General features: G+C 36.5%; 2 protein-coding genes across 2 annotated transcripts; one reads left to right on the top strand and one right to left on the bottom strand.

The window, feature by feature from the left end:
* The first annotated feature begins 4,040 nt into the window (after window positions 1–4,040).
* On the top strand, window positions 4,041–8,986 carry LOC113283241 (carboxypeptidase SOL1-like). Its single transcript, XM_026532438.1, has 15 exons — window positions 4,041–4,255; window positions 4,417–4,468; window positions 4,554–4,649; window positions 4,783–4,813; window positions 4,925–4,981; window positions 5,218–5,313; window positions 5,525–5,647; window positions 5,810–5,914; window positions 6,254–6,300; window positions 6,711–6,836; window positions 6,947–7,049; window positions 7,347–7,409; window positions 7,805–7,888; window positions 8,225–8,288; window positions 8,541–8,986. The coding sequence occupies exons 1-15, from the start codon at window positions 4,138–4,140 to the stop codon at window positions 8,828–8,830; spliced, it is 1,455 nt and encodes a 484-aa protein (XP_026388223.1). The 5' UTR covers window positions 4,041–4,137; the 3' UTR covers window positions 8,831–8,986.
* A 21-nt stretch (window positions 8,987–9,007) lies between these two features.
* Window positions 9,008–13,734, bottom strand: LOC113283246 (S-adenosylmethionine carrier 1, chloroplastic/mitochondrial-like). Its single transcript, XM_026532448.1, has 13 exons — window positions 13,614–13,734; window positions 12,901–12,980; window positions 12,527–12,631; window positions 12,003–12,085; window positions 11,649–11,725; window positions 10,825–10,915; window positions 10,485–10,538; window positions 10,314–10,409; window positions 10,118–10,207; window positions 9,975–10,026; window positions 9,788–9,849; window positions 9,624–9,704; window positions 9,008–9,468 (listed from the first exon to the last, which is right to left on the bottom strand). Exons 2-13 carry the CDS (start codon window positions 12,956–12,958, stop codon window positions 9,334–9,336), a joined length of 984 nt encoding a protein of 327 aa, XP_026388233.1. The 5' UTR covers window positions 12,959–12,980; window positions 13,614–13,734; the 3' UTR covers window positions 9,008–9,333.
* Between the last annotated feature and the right edge of the window lie 309 nt (window positions 13,735–14,043).

The raw sequence follows: 14,043 nt of genomic DNA, 5'->3' as shown, positions 1-14,043 counted from the left end.
ATAACCGTCCGTCTTCGACCCTTTTCACCATTTGACGTTGGAAACCAAATCCTTGAACTTCATTTCTCTCTATTTTGAATCTCCTTGCATGATCATTGTTAGATATAGTTGCTTGTCCTCAATGAGTTTAGCTGCCATTTGTTTTCTTGCATATTCAATTTGGGTGAGTTTTAGTTTGTCCGCTTCATCTAAATTCCCTAATTGTTCCGTTGCAACATGGTAACCACAATTTCCATCACCGTCAACGTCGTCGTTGGATATAAGGTGATCCACCATTGTTCTCTTCCATAATTTTTTTCAAACGTCCATGAGACTGCTCTGCAATACTTGTAGACTCATTCTTGAAGTGCTTGTATCTATTGGTCCATGCATAAAAAAACTTATCCTTCCAAGGATTCAACCATGTATTCAGGCAATACTCGACAACCTTCTTGTGATCCATGCTCCAATCACCAATAAACTTCTACAAGTTAGCATAATACTTAACCTCGGTCTTCGAATGAGACAAATGTTCCCAATATTTGCAAAAATCTTTACATAGATCCCCCTCTTCTTCGTATTTTTCTTTTTCTTTCCTTTTCTCTTCCGCTCGCTCCTTTTTGGAAAGCTTACTCAGACGTTCGTCTTCCTCCTTCGAACGTTCAGTACCCTTCTTAGTATGGATCTTTTGGATTGATTCTTGCAATTTGAAATAATATTGGTTTGGATGTGCCACGTACAAAGAAAATGTTGAGCTTCGGGAAAAACCTGACAGATGACACTCATAACTGCAAAATCCCTATCGGTAAATATAATCTGCGGTGTCTCTTTGCAACGGTAAATCAACCTCACTTCGTCAAAGGCCCAAACATAATCCTCTATTTCTTCTTTCTCCATAAAGCACCATGCCACGGTGAATGATTGCTTATCCGAAGTATGACTGACAACGTTTAACATGGGCATGTTATACCTGTTTGTCTTATAGGCGACATCTATGAATAGAACCTGGTAAAAACACTGAGCCAAATCCATCATCTTTGGGTGCGCAAGAAAAATATGAGTAACTTTTTGTCCCGGACGAACTTTTGTTTGCATGACGTAGTTAATTTTTTATGCTAACCACTTTGGATTGTTGCATGATTAACCTACCATCCCATTCGGTTTTCTTGATCGTTATCCTTATCTTCCGCCCTTATTGCATTTAGGATTTTAAGAGGCCTACATACCTTCATTTGTCGAACCTTCTCCATTTGATGCGGCTTCAACCGGACATATGCAGGGTGTCCATATAAACTTTTAGGTGGGGGATGGTTGTGACGAACGTCTGGAATACTATCCAATCTCCATAGATCGGTTTCGTGATGCCTTTTGAAATAAATCCTGAATGGGAATCCACAATTCTTCGGCGCAGTTCTGTAGACCCTAGTTGTCTTCTTCTCATATTTGTAATTCTTACCTTTGTGACTTTCTCCCTTTTTCCCATCTCTCTCACATACCATCTCCATCCTCTTAAAATCGACGTGTCTGCTTTGAACAATCACACACATCTTCTTTTTTGCCTTGGAGATAACCCATTCCTTGGCCTCATCCTTGTCTCTCCATGTCTACATTCACCGAAAAATTACACATCCATGAGATCACTACTTAAACTATTTAAAATAAACGGTTAAGGGAAACATACCAAATCAGTAATATAATGTTGGGAGGTATCCGGACCCATCGTAGAGACCGGTTCTGGATCAGAGCTTGGTTGCACCACCAACTACAACAATACACAAAATTTCAAAGGATCGTCAACTATATTTTTTAGCAGGTTGACGACGATATCAGGTCTGTATACTAGGGATAGAGTCGTCATTGTTTTTATAGCAGGTGAACGACTCTTTTGGTAAATAAGGACGACCCTAGCATATAGTTAACGAATCTTTAGTATAAACACACATCATAGTAGATGTATTTTTTTTTCAATTCAATAAAACTACTTCAACTATCTTTTTAGTAAATATTCCAAACAAGGGTCGTCATTATTTATACATAAACCAAAGACGACCGTAAAGTTATTTGGAATTCTTCGCCTAGAGTCGTCAACATTGGAAAAACTACTATTAACGACTCTTGATCACACTAAACACAGAGGCTTTTTTCAACTAGGGTCGCCATGAAATTAACACACTACAAATGACTCTTGTCAGCTAAAAGAGTCGTCACTGTGTAAATATATCCTATGACGACCCATGTAGCATTTAATGTGAATTTTGAGTTCACTCAATGTGGTTGAGTCGGGCAACGGTTAAAAATTCAAAAAAAATGATTGTTGGGTCATTAATCTCTATAAATAGGGACCCATATCTCACCCCTTCTTCACCAAAACCATAATTCCCAACCTTCACATTCATTCTCATCCAAGAGAAAAAACAAAAGGAAACACCATGACTACTCCCTACACTTCCAAAGAGAATTGCGCTATTGTGAGAGCTTGGAAAACAGTCAAAAACCACTTTGAAGATCTATAAAAATACATTGATCAAACACCCGATGCTTGGTGGAACCGTGTATTCATCGTTGTTGTGGCGTTAGACGGAAATTGCAACTCAAGGTCTTTGAAACTAGTCAAGGAACGGTTCGAGGAGATATTCAACGAATGTCAAGCTTTCAAAAGAGAAATGAATGTCGTTAGGGAAGCCATGCCCAATATGTTGGGTGCTATAAGAGTAAGGAATTTAAACAAGAGGTAAAACTTATCGAAAGATTTCAACAGTACTAACTAATTTTTTGTTTTGTGTTTTCAGTTGGGAAGGCGTATGCGCGATATGAGCTGCTTCGTGAGAAGAAGTTTGAGTTCGACGATTGCTACTTTATCTTACATGGAACCATGTATAATTACAACCTTTATGGATAAGTGTTTAAGTGCTCCGTTATTATCTATTGTATTCCATTTCCTTCAATGCAACGCTATGCAAGATGTATGCCTTTTACGATTCAATGAAATGATTCTATGAAATAAAAAATTATGAAAATCCAGCGCAAGAGTCGTTACACCATATTACTATGAATACTACCGACGCTTCATAACTTTTGCAATGGCTAGCTAGGATCGTCATTTAATATGACTACAAAAACGACGACCCTAAGTGTAACAATTTACAGAGAATTTTGGTTCTAGAGTCGTTCTTATGTTAACCAAAAAACATAACGACTTTAGGCTTCCTAACTAAAAGGGGTCGTCAGTCTGTATCACACTACCTTAACGACTTTTCATAACCTGGAAAAGTTCCAGGTTTGAGTCGTTATTAGTAGTGCCAGTATGTGGACGACCTGCCAGAGTCGTTTGGGTATACACCCCCCGACTCTGACGACCCTCACACTGAGTAGTTTCATAGTGACCTTCGATCCACCACTTGGAGCACCAAACAGACAAATCGAAGGGTATAAGATGTTTACCTGATTGTTTTGAGCTTGGGGTTCCTCATTTTGAGAGTTGGTTCCTTCATTTTGAGCAATGAGATCTTCATTTCCACCATTATTTATGGCTTCCTCTATTAACATCTCTTCATCAAACATCCAATCCATAGGATTAGTTGAGACAATCTCACCTTCAACACAATCATTTTTGTTATTTGAAGCTTCACCAACGTCATTTCCTCCACTACAATCACTCGTTTCTAAAAACACTAACTTTTCCCACAAAAACTCCTCTTCTTCTTCTCAACACACAAACACATTACTTTTTCCCCCCAAATTTTTACTCTTAAATCTGATTTTAAATTAAACTAACTAATTAGCTTAACTTAACTAATCACTAATACTAATCATTAAGGGTAGTTCAGCCTTTAAAAAATATTTTGGGATAAGGAATAATCCATATTTGCTATTTCATAATTCTTTTTGTGATGTAGTGAAGGGTCTCTAATCGTTTTCAGGGGCCCCAATTAAACGAGGTTCTTTAGGTGTATTAAAAAGTGATCAACAAATTAAGAAGCTGGGAAAACGTGATTACTGACTTACCATTGGGTAAACCAAAAGGTTAAACTCAAAGCAACAAATAAAATAAAAAAAGAAAATCTCTAAATTCGTTTAATACGTTTCAGAGTTCAATGCACCGGAGAGAGTAAAATGAGAGCTGAAATCAGAAATCGGTTTCTTCTGATTCAGTCTTAAATGGAGTTTTCTTCTTCTTCTCTTTATTTATTCATCTTCACTTTCTTCATTTACTCTGTTTTAGTAGATCTTGTTATTGCTAGAGGGGGTGAAGGTGAACACAGTTTCAATCACTCAGGTCTCTTTCTCTTTCTCTCCCTCTCTATCAACCCAATCATGAATTTTTATGGAACCCAAAATCAAAAAGATTTCCTTTTTAAGATTTGATTTATTGAAATTAAAGAACCCTTTGCTGGGTTTAAGCTGATTTTATTTTATTTTTTTTGATTGTTTTAACAGGTTCTGTTGATCATAGCCATGGCCGGCACTTATTTGGAGAAACTCCTCCCAGGTACTTACAGATCCCCCTCTCCCTCTCTCTCTATTTATTTCTAAAATATGTTTAGATTCTAATGTTGGGTTTTGGAATACAACAGTGTTGATTTAAGTCATGGGTATATGAGTAATACAGAACTTGAGAAAGCAATGAAGCAGTTTGCTCATAAATGCAGTGCCATTTCTAGACTGTACAGGTTTGATTTTTACAGATACAAAGGCAATTCCTTTCTGTGTGTTTTGGTTGAATGTGAATTTGCTTAAGAGCTTTGACTGACTTAATCTTATGTCTCTCTCTTTTGAGGGGTTTTTGGATTGAAAAATGAGCAGTATCGGGAAGAGTGTTAATGGAGTTAATTTGGTAATGTAACTTTACATAATTCACTTGCTGTTACGTTTTCTATTTTATTGATTTTGAGTAAATATTGTGTTTTGTTTTTGAGTAAAGTTATTTTTGGTTCATTTCGTGTAGTGGGTCTTGGAAATTTCCGATAATCCGGGGATTGAAGAGCCTGAACCTGCATTTAAGGTGAGAATAGCTTACAGGTCATTCTGTTTCCTATGTTCTTTAGGGCTCTTTGTGCTTTGAGCTATTTGAGTTTAGCTACATACAAATTAGGGCGAATCGTTGTCTTTGTGTTTGTGGTATGGTTAGAGCGAAGCATTTTTTTTTGTATCTTTCCATATGAGAAATTGTTTCTTGGTGTGAGCTTTTATCTTCTTGGTTGAAATTTTAGCTGAATTTGAAATCATTGGATGTTTCAGTTCATTGGAAATGTGCATGGAGATGAACCTGTTGGACGTGAGCTACTGATGCATTTAGCAAATTGGTTATGCAACAATTACATGACAGACCCCTTGGTATTGCCCTTGTCAAACTGTAACTTTTGTGGACATGGTTTTGCTGATTCTCTTCATTGCTCTTATAATTGGGCCTTCAGTACTAAAGTAAAGATACTAAAAATTTGTTAAGTACAACCTATTTAATTTAAGTGACTGTCAAAAATTTAGAAGCTTTGTCCCGTTTCTATTGAAGTTCTGATATATTTTGACTTGTGCTTCTGTCCAATAGGCAACATTGATCATAAAAAATGTACACCTTCATATACTTCCCACAATGAACCCAGACGGGTACTCACTGAAAAAACGTGGTAATGCAAACAACATTGACCTGAATCGAGACTTTCCAGACCAAGTGAGTATTCGCCTTCAGTTATCTTATTTGCAAATTTGTTGTTTCAGTTTGTATCAACATTGAGTGAAAAATCTATTGTATTTGCATATTTGGTTTATTCATTCTCATTTTCTCGTAGAGTAAACTATAAACGAAATATAAGCTAACATATAATGTGCTTAGTTCTTTTCAGTAAATAATGATTTGGGCCTACGGCAACCTGAGACAAAAGCAATCATGAGTTGGCTGAAAAAAATTCATTTCACGGCCTCAGCCACCTTGCATGGGGTAAATTCTCTGTTTCTGCTCTTATTATAGTAGCATCAACATCAAGTATTTATGTCATTTGATATTCGTAAGAGTTGCATTGTGTTTCTGAATTCTCCTCAATATCTACACAAACTTGGTGGGAAATGGAGAAAAAATATCTATCTTAGTGAACTCTGCTTGCAAAGCAACATTAATATTGCCATATTAGGCAGAATTTAGAATATATAAGCTCTACAACTCTTGAGTTTGACCAAGTTATCGGCTTTCCATCTTATTTAGAAAAATTTTGTAGGCAGTGTTACTTTAGGATTTTTTAGAAACATTGAACCCTTCCTAAAATTTTCTATCTTTTTGCAGGGTGCGCTCGTGGCAAATTTCCCATGGGATGGCTCTGAGAATCAAAAGTAATTTCATTAACTCCATCTCTTAAGATTTCATTTAGGAAACCTTGAGTAACTTGAGACTTCTGTCTGACTAGGGTAGTTTCCTTTCTGTTATGTGCCTTACATCAAAGTAGTGACGTTTGTTGAGGTATAGATGGTTTGTTTTTTATGAACGTGATGGGGAAGAAAACAACAAAACAAAAGATGTCTACTTGTTAATTTCAGCACTTGATAACTCAATTCACATAGGGTTTATTTTTATGAACATGACTGGAGTAAGACAACGAAATGAAATATGTGTAATACTTTTTAATTTCAGCACCTGATATACTCTATTCATAACACCTGTATCAGTGTTGACTTTGCAGGATAGCTTTCTTTTAATTATTCTTATGCTGATTGCAGTTTTATTCTGCAACGTGCATCTTCAGGAAAGTATACTATGCATGTCCTGATGACACAACCTTCCGGCACATGGCAAGTGTTTATAGCCGTTCTCACTATAACATGTCTCTTAGCAAAGAATTTAACGAAGGAATTACCAACGGTGCAGCTTGGTATGGCAAAATATCTTATATTCAGCATTTAGTTTTTATCAATTTCAAAATTCCTAGTTCCATTTTAAGTTCTGTGAAATCGGTTGTTGATAAAAGAAAAATAACTGTAGGTATCCTATATATGGTGGTATGCAAGATTGGAACTACATACATGCAGGCTGCTTTGAATTGACCTTGGAAATAAGTGAAAACAAATGGCCTAACTCAACAGAGGTTTGGTTTTCTTTCCTACAGTGCTATATTATTGGTTGCATGTTGGGTAGATTTGATGCTTTTTGTGAGAAACTTAGTAGGATAAGTTATGGTATCTACAACATGAAGTCATTTTATTCACTGAAAGTTTATTTGTCTTTTCCCTTGAAACCTAAGACCACCTTGCAGTCAATGGAAGGATGGTTTCGCTGGTTGATTAACACAAAATGATTCAAATTTTATAGTTATCTATGATCTTTTTATCTCAAGCAAACATTGGCTAATTTCTGGTTCTTTTCCATGTGTTTAACTTTGCAGCTTCTGACTCTATGGGAGTACAACAGAATGAGTATGTTGAATCTTGTTGCAAGCCTTGTCAAGGTAAGCTTTATGTACCATATTGTGGAACAATTTATTTTGTTTTATTTTTTGAATGATGAAGCCTTTTGGGACCGACCTTTTTATGATGTCAGCTAATTTTTCTTGGGACCAACCTTTAAATGATGTCAACTAATTTTTCTTATCGTCAAGGTATAACTATGCTTCTGTCCTGCATTGTTACACTGTAATATAGCATGATATGCAACCTTGATAAACATAAGCTGCACATACCCTTTTGGCTTAACATCAAGGAAGTTGGTCTTTAGAACAATCTTCATAATTAGCCAACAAATAAAGAAAAATAATGAATTAAATCTCAAATCTAGTGCCCCTTCTGGCATTGAAAATATGTTACGTCTTGAAACTACTTCTATATTATGGTGTTTTTTTTATAGACAGGAGTACATGGAAGAATCTTATCAACCGAGTGTGGACAGCCTTTGCCTGCCTCTGTCATAATCAAGGGAATCAATTACACGGTATATTTCCAAACCATTTCAGATTACAATTTACATCTCCATGATTATTTTTACTCTATATCAATTGGTTCGACCTAGACTGAAAAGCATTAACCGCTGGTTGTGAAATGGTTCAGTAACTATCCCCATAAGATTCAATCTTAGGTCCCAGGATCTTCTACTTGTACATTTTTGAGTTGTGTGAAGCTGATCCAAATGGCCATAGCTTGTTCTGTCACTATTGAATTTTATTGATGGGCTACACATCGACCAACATTTTCTATAATTTGTATAGTTGGATGATCATGCCTTGGTTTCCTTTGTACAAACCTACTTTCTGAATCTTCAAATTAACAGGTTAAAGCTGGTGACGTGTTTGGGGATTACCATCGTCTACTCGCTCCTGGTGAACACTATGAAGGTATAAAGCCATTTAAGTTTTTGTAGGGGTCCTCGATTCTATTGGGACCCATGTTGAGTTCAATTGGACAAATCTGATGATCTGGCCCTGTGCTCCTATGAACTGAAAAAACACTGAGGTCCATATGGCGGATTGGTTTATATTGAGTACATTCTTCATCATTAAGTTTTCCCTTTCAATTTTTTAATGATTTAACCGATTACTATTTGGTTCCATGATTCAAGTCTTATTTGCATCTTATCTGTCTTGTAGTCACGGTAGCCATGCCAGGTTACGAATCAAAGACCACACATATCTTGGTGGAAGATGAAGCAATGAGCCTGGATTTCGTTCTGGATCCGGAAGGTCTACAAAAACGAAAGCAAGTAAGAACTGACTGCAGTTCTAGCTATCAAGTGGAGCTTTGGGGATGGACTATGATGGAAGTTTTGTTCCTTGCCATGGTTATCTTAGCGTTCTTTTGCGTTTTGTTCAAAAGAAAAACAATATTTCATAAACAAAGACAATCAGTTGTAGCTCAAAAAAGGGCAGTTATAGTCTAAAGTTGCTTCCGATTTTACCTTACAGGAATGCCCGACTGTTGTTGTATATTTATATTGATGCAAATCAATTTTAAAAGCAAAGTTCCGCTCTTTTCCTTCTGGGGTTCCCTGCTGTTGTAATTCTTACAATGAGAAACATGTAAATGAACTTTCCACAAGTGAATTTTCACAGAGAAATTTACCAAATCCACTTGAATTTCAACAGTGAAATTTGCTTGATCTTGTGTATTTCTCCAAATGGTGCAGTCAAATATTGGGCTTACCAAGCACAAAAAGAATAAAATCATAAGATAAAAAAAAAAAAAAAAAAAAAAAAAAGACGGAATACTACAATAGTCTAATTTTTCTCACTCAGTTAAGACAACTATTACTAACCCAACAATTTGCATGAGATCATGATCGAATTCCTGACACCCTAACTATCATCTATGGCAACAAAAGGTATGAAAAGAACCATAACACCCTATGATTCTGCAAAATTGAAACATGGGAAGGGCTTCGTATCAATCCTTTTTGAAGGATTCTTCCGGGGTTTGTTTCCCATCACGCCTTTGTGCAAGTAACAACTTTGTCCTCTCAAGAACACCAAAGAAAATTGAACCACCAATACCTATCCAAAGAACTCTTGGCCCAATACCCTGAAGAGAAATAACATGAATCATGAAACCGAACAACTGGCTAGGCATTTGAGCAGTACGAGGTTATATATCAAAAGTCTAGTTTCATGGGGTAAAGAAATCTTGTTTCAATTCTGAAACTACATTCTAAGTACATGGAGAAAGCTATGTTATACCTTCAAGAGGGCAGGAGCGCCTTCTTCTCTAACTATGGTCTGAACACAATCTACAATTCCTTTATACTGGTTTGCGGATCCCTGCATAAGTTTAAAAGATTAGAAATAAACAGGCGAAAACTTACTTCCAAGCATAATAAGAGATAATTTCAAATTTATAGTACCTGAACCATTAATCTCGTCTTAATTACGTCGAGTGGAGTGGTTATAGCTCCAGTTATTGCTCCTTTAAAATAACATAATCAAGGTGATGAATTAGACACATTCAAAACGCACATTCCTAAAGACAAATTTAGTAACGTATAGCAACAAAATTTTGTAAACTAAAACTGATACAATGAAATTGATTACCAGAAAAAGCACCAATAACAGCATTCTCTGCATCATTCAAATCCCTCTTTGCCTACATAAACAAATGCAAAAATCAATTTTTTCAGAAACATTTGGGAAAGTAAAAATCTATAAAAATTACAGCACTAGCTGAAGATGCTTACGGCAAGCTTGTAACCTATTCGAATCTGCTCATAGATGCAAAATTGCATAGCATCAAATGGCAAATCTCTTAATAGGAAGGAGCTGTAACCCTGTAACAGAAGAACAGTTTTTCAAAGTCAAACTCACATAGATTGCAGACTTAAAACATTAAGTCAAAATAAAGGCAACATTAAAAGGAAAATAAGGTTTACATACCGCATATAGACCTCTGAAACCCTCCTTGCGAACAATAAGGCGAACAGCATTAGGAGCAGAAACAAATTGTCCAGTTTGCATCCTTGTTTTCACAACCTAAGTAGTGCTCCAGATGAGTAAACAACTAACAATCGAGTTTATTGAATCTGAGAAAAGACGAACTTCCGCTACCTCTGTTGGTACACGAACAAGAGAAGATGCCGCCCCTCCAATGGCTCCTGCAGTCTACATGAATTTAACAAATTTCTGGAATAAGAAGGATACAAATTCTTATGGTTATATGTTATAGTTATACTAAGAAGCTGTGTGATGAAGTTGATGCAAAATGAAACACACACTTCTGGACATCGCTTGAAAATCCAGTGATAGATTGGTCAATCCATTTACTTAGGTAAGAAAAACATATAAGGAGGTACCCCCTGCACCAACTAATAATTTTAGCATCGGGACTTTTGAGAAAACTCAAAATTCACCAGAGGGCACGAGGTTCGAAAAACTCATGTTCACTTACCAAATGAGCAAAAGCACTCAGATTTTCAGGAAACATCTTCAACAGTTTCTGCTTTGTTAGTTCATAGACACCAACAAATATGGCAGATGCCCTGTAAAGAAGATTAAATATCAGTGAATTTGGTTCGACTAGGTCTACAACAATGAAAAATGCAACAGAATATAAAATAGTAGAAGAATGTGATACAGAATGGTAGTATATGTTTCAGATCATGACACAACATTAGCCAAAGATAAATCCAAAGATTGTCAGATGCTTATGCTAAGAATTAGCTCATTGGAAAACTAACTCTATAAACCAGTTTGACAACTTTCCAATCCAATAGTTGGACCCATCAAATCATCACATGATAAGCACATATTATCCGGCCTTGCAATTGGAAAGCTGGGATATCATTTGACCCTAGTATTAGAAACAAATCAAAGCATTCTAAAATGCTCTTGAGATGAAATTTTCATATAGTAAATGCTGAGTTGACTCAACATCATGCTGCAGTAGGCTCAAAGAAGCACTCTAAAATGTTCTAAAAGGCAGCAAACAAATATGGTGGACATGTAGAGAAATGTATAAATTATTTTACATAGATGCTAGACTGACATCTAAGATATAAAGTAGCAGTGCTAGTAAAACAAATTAGGTCTCATTATACATTGAAACTGGTTCAAGATACTACATGCGACTTTCATACCAGCAACCACTCAGATGGTTTGAAACACCAACCAACAACTCTATTGCAAAGTGAAATGTCATGAGACACGAGAACTTCTAATCTAAAACAAAGGTCAGATGCAAAACAGCAAATAACTTGATCATCAGGAACTTACGGTAGGACACCAGCAAGATTTCCAGCTAGTCCATTATAAAGGCCCTTCAAAACAATCTTTCCTCCTCCACGTACTGCCTGAAATGGAAATAAAGTACAGACAACTAATTTGGTGTGGGGCAGCGGAAGATGAGCTCTGATAAATGAACGTGAATGTCAAATTGAACAGGTTTCTATCTAGTCTGCTAATAATCAAGATAGAAAGAATGAGAAATCTAAATAAAAAAATCAGAATGGGCATTGCAAATGCGTATAGTATTACATGATTTATGACCCAACAACTACTTCCAAAGACAGAATTGCTGATTTAGCAACACAAAGTTACCCATTACGGTTTCCTTGTGAAGTAACCTACCTGTAGACGAGTCTTGATTGTATCAATTGGATACAAAGATGTTTCGACAACAACACCAGCAGTACCTCCTGCTATGACACCATCTACAAAGTTCAAGCATAACTATTAGAAACACATCAACATTGGTGAAGACAGAAACAGTACCAGCTTCGATTTCAGGTATACATTTCTTATCTCCCCTTACATGTTTGTATACGTTTACCCCACATCTTTCCTCATGAACTAATAAACCAACTTCTAAATAGTAACTAGTAAACCAACTTCTAAGTAGTAAATTCTAATATATATGTGAACAGCAATTCCTGAGATACAGTAATAATCTTTTTCGGTCAAGTAACGCCCATGTGAACGCATAATTTATTCCTTTTTGATTTTTTTTGAAAACAGTTATATGTTCAATATCCATATGTTGCAAACAAAGCACCAACCTTGAGCAACTCCAAATGCCCAAGATCAGACACTGTGACATTTCTTTTTTACAATTCAAAACTAGACAGATAATCATTAATAGTCTCCATACATACCAACTAAAACACGGAAAAAGTCGAAGGGTTTTTCTTTCTCCATGCTGACTGAGGCAAAAAGCTTTTGGGTTTCCGCTTGAGAGGTATACAAATTCTTGATTGCATCTGCAAAACCATACCACCTGCTTAAAACAAGGAATAGAGCTGATTCCCAGTTACACAATTAACAAAAAGCAGCATATTATGTGGGAGGTGGGGTGGGGAAGTCTTTTTTTTTCTGATTCTATGAAAGGATACATGTCAGGCCAAATAATACAGGAATCCATCAAATAACTACAAGAACATTAAACTTTAAGGAGACTAATGCACTCAGGGAAAAAGACAGTTGAATACCAAAATCATCCTTCAAAAAAATTAAAAAACAATTAAAACACCTGGTGAGAGTTGGGGAGAGCTTTTGTTATCCATTGCCAATGTGGGAGGACCACCCATCACTGGAAAACAACTCTTGTACCTGCAAAACGAGATCATTCTCAGGAAATTCTCAAAACCCCAAACCCACTTTTCTAAATATCAACTGACAATCTAAAAATCAACACAAGCTACACTGAATTATCATGTGTTAACTTATCTTGTTGTTTACTTAGTATTCAATCCAGAACTAGAGTATCTTGTTAGGATATTTGTCCCACATTTTGATCTATCTTAAAGTTTCCTCAAAGAAAACAGAAATTTCCCTATGAGGAATTTTATCAAACAATTCTCGTGTACCATATGATTTCATTAACACTTAACAGGAACAGACTTTACTGAAGAATTCACATTGCATTGCCATAACCAATTCAACCAGAAATTAGCTCAAGAGAGCCCGTTCTGACCATACTTTGCATCAACTTCTAACGCGCAAAACAACACCATTCTTATCAAGTAAATCCTAAGTGACAAAAAACCCATTATAGATTTCATACAAAAATCACGAAAGAACTTCAAAATTGAAGAGAAACCATAAGTCCCCATTAAAACCCAATCTTCTATATGACCTGAGAGAAAAGGGTTTTCAGCAGCAGTAAAAAAGATGTTGAGAATCAACAAAACTGAGGAGATAATGGACTTTCTACTGAGAAGGAGAGAGGGAGAGAGAGAGTACCTGGTGCTGAAGTAAGTAATGGGTAAGTTGGAACTTGGAAGGGATAGAGGAAGTCAGGCAGAGGAAGTCAGGCAGAGGAAGGAGAAGGAAAAAAAAGGTTCTGCTGTTTGTTTTAGGTGGGCTCACTAAGTCACCCCATAGCCACTTACTTCGGATGTGAATATAAGGAGGGTTGGACAAACCTGAACGTGGGGCTCCTGGGCCAGATGGGCTCCCGGTAAGTCACCTTATTAGGGGTGTGCAACGGACGGTTGCGGATTAGGAATCACTCGCATCCAATCCGTCAAAATTGCGGATTTGCAAATCCAACCGTGTCCGGCCCAATCACCCGCGGATCAACGAGTGATACACACCGGATGCGGATTAACCGCGGATTTAGTCAAAAAAAATACTACGTCCATCATGTTATAAATCAGTGTTTATTTACTAA

This window comes from Papaver somniferum, chromosome 1 (genome assembly GCF_003573695.1).
Source record: "Papaver somniferum cultivar HN1 chromosome 1, ASM357369v1, whole genome shotgun sequence".
NCBI classification, from domain to species: domain Eukaryota; kingdom Viridiplantae; phylum Streptophyta; class Magnoliopsida; order Ranunculales; family Papaveraceae; genus Papaver; species Papaver somniferum.
Note: the sequence above shows the minus strand (reverse complement) of the source record. Positions and strands in the feature narration are given on the sequence as shown.

Bases quoted from the DNA above. Each gene is read 5' to 3' on its own strand.
- LOC113283241 (XM_026532438.1), top strand. From the start codon at position 4,138: ATGGAGTTTTCTTCTTCTTCTCTTTATTTATTCATCTTCACTTTCTTC. The intron at 4,256-4,416 runs GTCTCTTTCTCT...TTGTTTTAACAG, and splicing joins ACACAGTTTCAATCACTCAG to GTTCTGTTGATCATAGCCAT. The intron at 4,982-5,217 runs GTGAGAATAGCT...TGGATGTTTCAG, and splicing joins AGCCTGAACCTGCATTTAAG to TTCATTGGAAATGTGCATGG.
- LOC113283246 (XM_026532448.1), bottom strand. From the start codon at position 12,958: ATGGGTGGTCCTCCCACATTGGCAATGGATAACAAAAGCTCTCCCCAA. The intron at 10,916-11,648 runs GTAAGTTCCTGA...TCTTCTTTACAG, and splicing joins AATCTTGCTGGTGTCCTACC to GGCATCTGCCATATTTGTTG. The intron at 9,850-9,974 runs GTAATCAATTTC...GTTATTTTAAAG, and splicing joins TGTTATTGGTGCTTTTTCTG to GAGCAATAACTGGAGCTATA.